The sequence below is a fragment of the Oncorhynchus tshawytscha genome, linkage group LG11 (genome assembly GCF_018296145.1).
Source record: "Oncorhynchus tshawytscha isolate Ot180627B linkage group LG11, Otsh_v2.0, whole genome shotgun sequence".
In the NCBI taxonomy this organism is placed as follows: domain Eukaryota; kingdom Metazoa; phylum Chordata; class Actinopteri; order Salmoniformes; family Salmonidae; genus Oncorhynchus; species Oncorhynchus tshawytscha.
In genome coordinates, this window is record NC_056439.1 from 46,833,723 (window position 1) to 46,846,358 (window position 12,636).

The window sequence follows — 12,636 nt, forward strand, 5'->3', positions numbered from 1 at the left end:
CTCATATACATCACCTCTGATCGCAACTCCAACTCCTATTCATCACCTCTGATCCCAACACTTTACTTTGACACTGCATCCGTCATAGCACATTAGACCAACACCTTTATGCACCTCTCCCCACATCCAAGACCCACACCTTCTACTGGGGCTTATGAAACGCCACAACCGTCCTCAGTCCTACCCATTCAACCCCCCAGTAAAACGACCTGCAGCTTGCCTTTATCCTCGACTGTAGAACCAGGAGGGAGTCGTTAGCATTCAAAGCTATTACAATGACAAGATATTGGGGGATTTATTTTGGAGTAGCCGATTGATCCTCCCTTAGCCCCTGTGGGTTATCATAGCCAGACAGCTCAACAGCTGTAGAAACTCCAACGGTTATTATAGGTGGGCGGATACAGGTGGTAAACTGAACTGGTCGGTCCAGTATGCAGTATGTATGACCCTCTAAGGGCTCGAGTAAGATGGACCCTCTCCCCTTTGGCGCATGGCCCCAGGACCCCCACACCCACACTCATATATGCACACACACACACACACACGCTCACACACACACACACACACACACACACACACACACACACACACACACACACACACACACACACACACACACACACACACACATATTCATTCATAGTCACAGATCATGTCCGAAATCTGTCTTGCCTACATACTAAAACGATATACTGTGTACTAATTGTACTACATACTATTTAGAACATACGGTTTAGTAAAAAATGGATGCAGTAAGCATCACACACACATCCGTGTCAGGTGGTGCAGTTTAAGATGAGGGAGGACAATTTATTTTCATGACCATGGCCTTATTGCTATTACAGTTTATTGGATGACTGTCATTCATATTCCATTCACCCAGCTCAATGTAACATTGATGGGTTTAGGCTACTACATGATACTCAAAGTTTTGAGGTTGCAACAACCTAGCCTACAAATGAAAGTGTTCAATGTAGGTACACAGGTCGAGAGACATTTTTAAGTAATCAAGGTGACAGACAGTGACACATTCAATACCGCCTTGCACACTTGCCTGCATCTAGCTGTTCTAAGGTGTAATCATTAAACCAACAGTTGCAAACGAGAGTTTCTATTGGACAAATTCAGGTATGATTATCCCTGTTTCGTTCCGTTTGTTTCCGTTTGAGAATGAACACACCCCTGATCACACGCAAACACAGTTCACTTTCATAGCAGCCACATACGAACAGCATGATCAATTTTCTTATTGTATAATTCCTTCTGGCATCTATGCGCTCTCCTCCTTTTCCCTTCGCTTTCATCCATGTCAATGTGCCAATTTGAGTTTGTTATTCACTGTGTCTCATAGCATCATTGCCATGGGCTTTGTCAGTTATTATCAACACCGGCTACATGTCCCCAATGATTGAGTGAGTCTATTGGCAATTTCCTGTCTGACTAAAAACTCTGCTCTCTATGCAAAGTGATAGTACACTTCCAACTGCAAATTGACAACGTATCACATCAATTCCCTCAGTTTGTGTGGTTGTGTCCCCATGTGAGGGAATATCCAAGAGGCAGAGTTGTTCTGGTTATTAGTTTTTTTTTAAATGGTTTGCTTCAGGGCTGTAAGTATCACATATACAAATCATATATATATATATATATATATAGTTTTATTTGTCTGCGTTTATAATGGAGTTCACCTACTCAAGGTAAGGAGGACACTTTCCATGATCAAAGTCTACAAAATTAAGCCCAGGAAAGGTACTCCCCCTACTGGACATTTTGCATGTTTTTCCCAACAAACTAAATACAAAATATAGACTACATGTAATCTATTTGCTTATTCACCACAAATAACAAATAGTAATGCATCCTCACATTAAGTAATGCATCCTCACAGACTCTCTGTCTGACATATTTAATCTTCTCATAAATGTGACATAGCCTACTTAATCTTATCATACATGTGACATAGGCTACTCAATCTTATCATACATGTGACATAGCCTACTTAATCTTATCATAAATGTGACATAGCTAGCCTATTGTATCCATCTCCATCATTCACCTTTGTTTTATTATTTATATTTGACCATGGCTTTTCTCCAGTCCCGTAGGCAAATCCTGGGAATGTAATTTCATTTAACAAATGAGTTAGTCATGACTCATCTAGAACAGGTGTACAGGCGTGATCCCCGTGTGTAAAATTGGTGGGCACAAATATTTTCATCCCTTCTTTCACAGGCACAATACACCCTCCCTCTGTTGACCTTGCCTAAAGCTACAATTGCAGGGAATGCGTATGGAACCAGTGACTGTGACGCAGTGCAGGGCCTGTCAAATGCCCGTAGGGCTGTATAGCACAATAGCCAAGCTTGCGTTTCATTAATCAACGTCAAAAATGACTGAATGGCATCAGATTATGGTGATCTGTCTCCAGGGTGGCCCGGTTACCACCCAGTTTTAATAATAACACAATAGAAAGTACAACGCACAGGCCGATCCCAAATGTAACACATTGCTGTATCCTACCATTACACATGTCACAGGTATGTTGTGGTGGATAGACGAACAGTCATTGGAAGAAAACTTTATGAACCTCTGGTTTGCAAGCGTATAGCTTTACTGTAGTGGTTATTTATCAGAATTTGTTCTCCCATTATGATAAAATACGTTTTTATTGAGGTAAAAAAAAACATACTGTAAATAATAAACGTAAAAACCTAGACTCCTTCATACTGTAAACAATAAACGCACGTGTTGACTCCATACATAGGTAGTTACCTCCCTTATGTAGCCTTTTCCTTGCCTGTTTGAAGAAATGGCTCGTTGGCGCGGCCTACTGTACTGATGTGACAGTGCGACAGCTGCATGGAGCATATCATGCAAAATAAACAACATTGGCAAGAAAACAACTCTTGTTAAATTCGTGGCAATAATTTCCATTAGCAACAGGCCTACACACCAAATAAATCACATTAATTGTTTTTTGTTGTTGTGAATTTGTCATCTTTATTTTGCAAGATGAACAAACCATTTTGGCATGCAAATTCAATCTGCTAAATTACTGTCATAGTCCCCCATCACCGCGCAAGTCATCCAAAGGATGGTAGTTGAAAGTTTCTCTCGCATTTCTATCATAGCATCCGTGTCCGTTTTTGGTCTTTCTTCCAGCGGCATTCAAATGAATCTCGCTGTGCGTCATGCGTAACAGCTGTGTGTCAAATAGAATCCGGAAATACAAGCATCCAAAGATGGCGTTCTTCTCGTAGAAGAGTCTTACTGGGAAATTAACTATTGCTATTGTTTATTGATTGAAGTTGCATTTGAACAGATACATGATGTCTCTGGAAATGTTCGCCTGCTGTTGATGAATAGACATTTCCCTCAACCAGAATGGCAGGAGTAGAATATACTGCAGTCGGCGGCGATTCCTATACGGTGAGAATATGATGCGTCGTGGCGAGTGTTACATCCTGTTATGAACCGCAAATAGCAGTTAAAAAAAATTAATTGTCAAATGTACCCAAAGACCGATGCATTAAGATACATTTTGTCAAATGTTCAGTCTGTAACTTGAAACAGCTGGATGAGTATGTCCAACATGTTTATTAGATCAACTGCCTGTTTTATTAGTTACGTTAAGGCGTTTATAAAGTTTTGTGCTTAGTCTTATTCATTCGTCATTTGAAGATATCACATTCCATTAATACACTCGTGTGTCCATGCAATAACAACATGTGGGTGTGGCCTACATGTCACCTGTGTCACTGCCCACATATTTGAAGTGTCTCTTGAAATATTTATGACCCCTAAGTGAATGGATTTGTTTGTTTGCATTTACAGGAAAACCTAATTGGAACCTTGCTGGCCATTTTTGGTAATTTGCTTGTCAGCATCTCTGTAAGCATTCAGGTAAGCTCAGGCAACTGCCAACCCTCATGTTGTATGTTTTGGATATAACAAGGAGTGGGTGTCTGAAGAGACACAATATTTGTACAACGGTGGTTCTATTTAATTGTCTTTATTTTCCTGAATTCTCCAGAAATACAGCCATGTAACATTAGCAGGGACCAAGGACCCCCGTGCCTTCTACCGAACCAAAACATGGTGGTGTGGCCTGGTACTTACCGTTCTAGGAGAAGCAGCCAACTTTGTCTCCTATGCCTTTGCACCTTTATCTCTAATAGCTCCATTGAATGCAGTGTCTGTCATAGGTAAGCAAATTACACTTCACTCTCACTGCTGCGGAGCTTGGCCTATCATAGCCTGGGGTGTATTCACTAGATACCGAAGAGAAGCGAACGGATTGGGGAGCGACCTACCTGAATTTGTCCAATAGAAACTCTTGTTTTCATTGCAAAACGTTTCCCGTTTGGACAAAATGGTTTCCGATGCTAATGTTTTTTCTACGGTGCAAAACGTTTTGCCAACAGTGTCAATTTATGAATACTACCCTGAACTTGGAATTGAATGTTGACATGAAATAAAAGGAAATGTGTACCAGATTGAAGTTGTTTATAACTATATTATCGACATTTCGGAAAGCAAACAATGCCTAAATGTAATGTGGCATTTTTTTAATCATGTTTAATTAACTTTTTTTTTTTTTTCTACTTTTCAGCAAGTTCAATCTTAGGTTTCATTTTCCTGAGAGAGAAATGGAAGCCAAAGGAATTTTTAAGTAAGTTCAATGGGTATTTTACATTTTATGATTCAGTTTTGGAACTGACATTCTGCTTTAGGCAAATTGTATGGAAATTATGCTGAGACAATGCAAATACTGGTCCCACTGCACACGCTGCTATTTGCTATGGATTTTCTTTTCCTCATAAAATAACCTGAATAATCAAGTGTTTTGGGGAAATGGATGAAAAGTCTCTGAATATTTATTTGGATGGTTATTCAAAAACTTTTTTAAAAAATGTAGTGTATATGCAGCCATTTAATTAGCATTTTAGAAATACAAAACCCATATTTGGAAAGTTTGTGTACCAAAAGCATTTCTATACAATGCATGTTAATGCTAACATGATGCTAACATGCTAACGTGAATGCTAACATGAATGCTAACATGCTAACATGATTGCTTGTCTTTGACTCTAGAGCGATACGTTTTGTCTTTCCTTGGATGTATCTTGACGGTAGCCGGGACCTACCTCTTTGCCACGTTCGGACCCAACTATCACCAGAAACTTACTGCAGAGAACATAGTGAAACAGGTCGTAGGATGGCCCTTCCTCTTGTATGTGGTAAGAAATTTGATTCTGTATAGGAGAATGGGGATTGAGGTATTTTGTAAATACTCTTTTTAAGTCTACATACTTCACCTTTCTGTGCATAATTAGAATGTATCAGATTTGGGCAAGAGCGTAACTTTTTTTCACCAGGTTGTTGTTTTCTTTGGCAACCCGATTTCCCCCGCCTCTGTTAGTTATGATAAATGGGCTATTTATAAGAGCTGTAATATCTCCTGTTGTTGTTTGGGTTTTCTACGGGACAGTTCCTGGAGATTATTGCCTTCTGTCTTCTGCTGTACTTCTACAAGCAGCGCAATGCTAATCACCTTGTTGTCATTCTCCTGCTGGTGGCGCTGCTCGGTAAGTTGGACGACGGCAAAATATTAATGTTCAATATTTAGCAACAACAAACTATTTTCTGGACATCAGCAACAGAGAACAGCAGATGTGTGTGTGTGAAGACCTCAACCCACTGATAGGTAGAGCTGTGATAAACAGTCCAATATTAGCTTGATAGGAATTGAACTCAGGTCTAAATAATAGTATTTCATGAAAGTTGCTCTTTACTGAAAATGTCTCTTTTCATTAACGTTTCTGTTTTTAAAGGGCTTGTTAACCACCTTACTGCACGCTGCTTCTTCCCCAGGTTCTGTGACTGTGATCACAGTGAAAGCAGTGGCAGGCATGCTGGTCCTCAGCGTCCAGGGCACCATGCAGCTCAACTACCCCATCTTCTACGTCATGTTTGTCTGCATGGTTACCACTGTGGTCTTCCAGGCTACGTGAGTGCACAAGGCAGTTAGCAATAGCTAACCCTTCATTCCATTTTCCCCAAAAAATACAAATATTTGAGCATATACAGTCCCAGTGGAATGAATGCGTCCAAACTTTTGACTGGTACTGTATGTGGTAAGGACTGTATGTGGTAAGTATTCCATGAGTAGCCTACAGGGTAACTACTAGAGGTCGACCGATTAATCAGAATGGGCGATTTAATTAGGGCCGATTTCAAGTTTTCATAACAATCGGAAATCGGTATTTTTGGACGCGGATTTAAAAAAATATATATATTTTTTTTACACCTTTATTTAACTAGGCAAGTCAGTTAAGAACACATTCTTATTTTCAATGACGGCCTAGGAACAGTGGGTTAACTGCCTTGTTCAGGGGCAGAACGACAGATTTTTACTTTGTCAGCTCGGGGATTCAATCTTGCAACCTTACAGTTAAACTAGTCCAACGCTCTAACCACCTGCCTCTCATTGCACTCCACGAGGAGACTGCCTGTTACGCGAAATGCAGTAAGAAGCCAAGGGTAGTTGCTAGCTAGCATTAAACTTATCTTATAAAAAACAATCCATCAATCATAATCACTAGTTAACTACACATGGTTGATGATATTACTAGTTTATCTAGCGTGTCCTGTGCTGCATTTAATCGATGCGGTGCGCATTCGCGGAAAAAGGACTGTTGCTCCAATGTGTACCTAACCATAAACATCAATGCCTTTCTTAAAATCAATACACAAGTATATATTTTTAAACCTGCATATTTAGTTAATATTGCCTACTAACACTAATTTATTTTAACTAGGTAAATAGTGTCACTTCTCTTGCAACAGAGTCAGGGTATATGCAGCAGTTTGGGCCGCCTGGCTCGTTGCGAACTGTGTGAAGACTATTTCTTCCTAACAAAGACAGCCAACTTCGCCAAACAGGGGATGATTTAACAAAAGCGCATTTGCGAAAAAAGCACAATCACTGGACGACTGTACCCAACCATAAACACCAATGCCTTTCTTAAAATCAATACACATAAGTATATATTTTTAAACCTGCATATTTAGCTAAAATAAATTCAGGTTAGCAGGCAGGTGAAATTAGCAGCCAGGTGAAATTGTTTCACTTCTCTTGCGTTCATTGCATGCCGAGTCAGGGTATATGCAACAATTTGGGCCACCTGGCTCGTTGCGAACTAATTTGCCAGAGTTTTACGTAATTATGACATAACATTGAAGGTTGTACAATGTAACAGCAATATTTAGACTTCGGGATGCCACCCGCTAGATAAAATACGGAACGGTTCCGTATTTCACTGAAATAATAAACGTTGTGTTTTCGAAATGATAGTTTCTGGATTCGACCATATTAATGACCAAAGGCTCGTATTTCTGTGTGTTATTATGTTATAATGAAGTCTATGATTTGATATAGCTGTCTGACTGAGCCGATGGTAGGCAGCAGCAGGCTCGTAAGCATTCATTCAAACAGCACTTTCGTGCGTTTTTCCAGCAGCTCGTCGCTGTGCTTCAAGCATTGAGCTGTTTATGACTTCAAGCCTATCGTCTCCCGAGATTAGGCTGGTGTAACCGATGTGAAATGGCTAGCTAGTTAGCGGGGTGCACGCTAATAGCGTTTCAAACATCACTCGCTCTGAGACTTGGAGTAGTTATTCCCATTGCTCTGCAAGGGCCGCGGCTTTTGTGGAGTGATGGGTAAAGATGCTTCGAGGGTGGCTTGTCGACGTGTTCCTGGTTCGAGCCCAAGTAGGGGCAAGGAGAGGGATGGAAGCTATACTGTTACACTGGCAATACTAAAGTGCCTATAAGAACATCCAATAGTCAACGGTATATGAAATACAAATGGTATAGAGAGAAATAGTCCTATAAATACGATATTAACTACAACCTAAAACCTCTTACCTTGGAGTATGGAAGTCTCATGTTAAAAGGAACCTCCAGCTTTCATATGTTCTCTGTTCTGAGCAAGGAACTTAAATGTTAGCTTTTTACATGGCACATATTGCAATTTTACTTTCTTCTCCAACACTTTTGTTTTTGCATTATATAAACCAAATTGAACACGTTTCATTATTTATTTGAGGCTAAATGGAATTTTTTGATGTATTATATTAAGTTATAATAAGTGTTCATTCAGTATTGTTGTAATTATCATTATTACAAATAAGAAAAATTTAAATCGGCCGATTTAATCGGCATCGGCTTTTTTGGGCCCTCCAATAATCGGTATCGGCGTTGAAAAATCATAATCGGTCGACCTCTAGTAACTACATGTATTGTTTATATATAAGGTCTACTGCTATGTGAGACACTTGTAATTGTGTTTGACTGACACCTCATTGTGAACCCTCTCAGGTTTCTCTCCCAGGCTACTCACCTGTACGACTCCTCCATGATAGCCTGTGTGAACTACATCTTATCCACATCCTTTGCAATTGTCGCAGGTAAGAGAGCTGCTGAAATTGTCAATTTAACCTCTGTGGAATCACAGCTCAAGAAGGTGTGAACATCAGTCTTTTATTTTCACATCTACAGGAGCCATATTTTACCTGGAGTTTAATCACGAAGACATTCTTCACATCTGCATGTTTCTGTTGGGGTGAGTAGGCAGTTCTATAATAGTCCACATGTGTCAGATTGGACATATGGTGATATGGCCCCAAAACTTGCGCTATCAGACAATTAAACAAATGAGATGGTTGTTTTTTCCTATTAGTTTAATCAGTTGTCATAAGTGCTATGTGATTGATAGTTTGAGTCTATTTTATTTTTACAGGGACAGTGCACATTAATCCACGTTTCAGTAAAAGTGCTGGTTAATTTTCAACCACAGTCCCTGGGCAGGTTATTAAAAACAATTACAATATAGACAATCATTGAGCAGTGAGCACACGCAGAGCAACATTGGACAAGCAAGACGTATCATACAGACAGAGCAACATTGGACAAGCAAGACGTAGCATACAGACAGAGCAACATTGGACAAGCAAGACGTAGCATACAGACAGAGCAACATTGGACAAGCAAGACGTAGCATACAGACAGAGCAACATTGGACAAGCAAGTCGTAGCATACAGACAGAGCAACATTGGACAAGCAAGATGTAGCATACAGACAGAGCAACATTGGACAAGCAAGACGTAGCATACAGACAGAGCAACATTGGACAAGCAAGACGTAGCATACAGACAGAGCAACATTGGACAAGCAAGACGTAGCATACAGACAGAGCAACATTGGACAAGCAAGACGTAGCATACAGACAGAGCAACATTGGACAAGCAAGACGTAGCATACAGACAGAGCAACATTGGACAAGCAAGACGTAGCATACAGACAGAGCAACATAGGACAAGCAAGACGTAGCATACAGACAGAGCAACATAGGACAAGCAAGACGTAGCATACAGACAGAGCAACATTGGACAAAAAGCAGCAAGACAAAATTCATAACAGCAACAAAGTGTTTCCACACCTCACAAGCTACAGACAACAGACAACATGGAAAGTGGCAACACACAGCTAGGGACCATGTTCACAAATCTGATTGACCTTTAGCCATGTCTTCATGTTTTTTGTGAAAGTGTGATATGTGGTGCTGTTATGTGTGTCTGATGGCAGTGTATTCCAGACATGGGAAGCTCTCACAGAGAAAGCGGATTTACTAAAGGTGCTTTTCCTTAAGGGAACTATACAGTCACCTCTTGTGGCAGACCTTGTGGATCTGCTGCCATATGTTTGGGTTTTCTGTTTAACAAAACTACTGAGTGGAGCGGGAGCCAGGCCATTTAGGATCTTGAATACAAGACATGCGTCGGTGTATTGCACAAGATTTTCCCAACTCAGGAGCTCATGCTTCCTGAGGATGTAACAGTGATGATGGCTATTGGGCTTCCTATCCATGTAATGTCTTATCTCTGTCCTTCATTAGATGTTTCTCTTGTTTCCTGGGAGTCTTCCTGATTACCAAGAACAGGAAAAGGCTAAAGGCCTTTGAACCCTATGTGACAATGGACATGTCGCAAGGTAATGAAGGTACAGTTCCCTTTGCCGTGACGCATGCCCCCCCCATTGTCCCCAATACGAATTCAATAGCTTGCTGACGTTGTACGGTAAATTCCTTGCATCTTCTGACTTTATCCAAACTCGCTTGACTGTCTTGCAACATTAACAAAAAAAGCTACCTGTGAATTATGATTGATGCCACCATGGTGCTCTCCACGCGACACAGGCAATCTAACGGGAATTAAAGCCAATAGGTCAATTGGTTTCTCTGCCCCATTGCCATTAATTCAAACTCACATTGAGTTAATGACATCTGCCTTGTGTTACAGATTCACCTTGTGTTATGAATTCATGTCATTCTCACCCCTTTTCCTAAACACAGGTATTCCCACCATTCACGACAAGGGCTGGCGAGCAGTGCAGCCGGACTATAACGGTTCCTTTTCCTACGGTGCCCTGGTTAACAATGACAGCGTGGCGCCCGCCACTCTACCAGAGCTGGATCATGACCAGCTGGCAGTCACACCCAGTCCCACCGCTGCCCCCTATAGTTCGGCTGACCTGAAGAACGACTGAGGCACCTTTCAGACGTGCTTCAACCTCCCCCCGTAGGCTGCGTCTCAATCCTCCACCCTTCTCCTGAAGTGGTGCACACGTCTGGAAAAGGGTTCAGAATAGGGATGGAACCATAGACTCAGTGTAGGATGATGTCATCATTACTATGTTACCCCCATCTGGCCATGTCTAACAATAAGGAAGTGTTTTGTGGGTTGTCAGAATCATGCTGTGCAGCGGTGGTTCCCAAACTGTGGGGTGCCCCCCCAAATAAACATTTATGATTGTTATTTTTGGGAGGGGGGGGCACCCAGTCCAACTTTCAACTTACTCTTGAAAAGTTTTAGTAGTAGAATGCAGAAGGTGCAACTTCTAAATTGGGTAGTACGTCATCAGTTCCTCTTGTCATGTCAGTCATTGCCTTCCTTAGTGAGCTATGTATAACCTGTCAGAAATGTCCCGATCAACTATCCCATGTTGGCTAACATTTTCTAGATAGGTTTTTTTAGCCCTTGGATTTTATGTTTGAGTCACTCAAATATCACATTTAAACATTACAACATGTATAGCAATTTAAGTAAATTTGCTTTAATGGGGGGGGTCTGGGTAGTTCCCCAAAACTGGAAGGGGTGTCTGAGTGAAAGTTTGGGAACCCCTACTCTACAGTAATTCAACTGAGCTGTACACTCTTCTTTTAATGTCTTCCTATCCACAGACTGCAATGAGGGACATTTCAACCATGAGACATTAGCTTTATTCCTGCAAATCATTCCAAGAAAGTTACTGAAGTATCCTGAAGTTGTCACTGACCACGGACAAACATCGACCTGGATCCACGCAATCCAGGCCCATAGACATGTCATACCTTTGGACATTAATGTGCCTTAGACTAAAGCACCCTGCCTGTTTCTCCCTGCTGCTGTGTGTTCGCCACATAAGATTGAGTGACTTATTCCATGTTAATGCATTTCTGCAGGATTTCTTTCAATAGACCTGCCAATGAATACTGTCTGCAGTTTTCCTTGTATGTTTTGCTTGAGCAGTTGAAGTCACCCCACAATTCTGCCTCTGGCGAGTAAGACGGTGTACGACTGCTTAGTCCAAAAATGACCAAAATGCTTATAAACTGTTATTGTTTTAAGTTATTTTAGTTGCATTTGAATCATCAAGTTGTAGTTGGGACTATGGTCTTAAATGCACAATGATTGTGTGAATTTAATGTAAAACTGAAAGAAATGGTGATTTAAAAAAAAAAGTAACATATTTATTGTGTTTGAAGCATAATGTGAGAAAAGTTGGATGGCTTTATTCAAGTGGTCTTCTTGTGTTAGGAATGGATTTGACGCTCGGTCTTCGAATCTACATAGCGTCTGACTGGGAGTGCTGATCTAGGATCAGGTCCACCCTGTCCATGTAATCTTGGATCAGCACTCTTAACTCTTGAGACGCTTTGTGGCTACGGGCTGTGCTCTGCTCACCACACTATCCATTTATAACAATGTCAATGAGTGTGACGCCACTTTTCCGCTCTTTAAAAAAAAAATACATGTTTTTAAGTTGGAATCTACCTTTAGTTTAGCTGCGTTTATTATGTGGACTAAATGGGATTCTGAATGTCTTAAGTTATATAGATGTTATGACAATTTCCTTGTATCACTGCAAGCTAAACCAATATGAAGAAATGTCCAATGAGTGACTGAGCTGATTTAGAATAGACTACTGACGTCTCTGGTCAACACTTGTTGTTTGTCATTCTGCCAGTCTTTTGAATGAATAGGAAATCCAGAGGTACTGGCACGACCAATGAGCTCACAGTATACTATTGTTTTCTTCCTGTAACGAATGATTTGTAACCCTTATTAACCTCATTGCCACCACTGTTGCTGTATTATGAACTAGGTAAGCAAATAAATAATATACTACTGACGTTCATGCAAAAGATTCATGTATAGATATGACTATATGAAACATTAAATTGAGAGGGTATCCAAATATAATTTTGGTGATGACAGAACGTCGTCGTTTTTCCACTAGGGTGGATGAGCTGC

At 40.7% G+C, this 12,636-nt stretch overlaps 1 protein-coding gene across 2 annotated transcripts; it reads left to right on the forward strand.

Moving 5' to 3' along the window:
• The first annotated feature begins 3,192 nt into the window (after positions 1 to 3,192).
• On the forward strand, positions 3,193 to 12,514 carry nipal3 (NIPA like domain containing 3). 2 transcript variants are annotated; one of them, XM_042330187.1, is made up of 11 exons: positions 3,193 to 3,429; positions 3,835 to 3,903; positions 4,034 to 4,205; positions 4,613 to 4,672; positions 5,095 to 5,240; positions 5,492 to 5,588; positions 5,875 to 6,010; positions 8,383 to 8,471; positions 8,563 to 8,626; positions 9,960 to 10,063; positions 10,416 to 12,514. In XM_042330187.1, the coding sequence occupies exons 1-11, from the start codon at positions 3,385 to 3,387 to the stop codon at positions 10,607 to 10,609; spliced, it is 1,176 nt and encodes a 391-aa protein (XP_042186121.1). In that variant the 5' UTR covers positions 3,193 to 3,384; the 3' UTR covers positions 10,610 to 12,514. The 2 variants fall into 2 exon arrangements, with proteins under 2 accessions (XP_042186121.1, XP_042186122.1); XM_042330188.1 differs by having other exon boundaries at positions 9,960 to 10,054.
• The last annotated feature ends 122 nt before the right edge of the window (positions 12,515 to 12,636 follow it).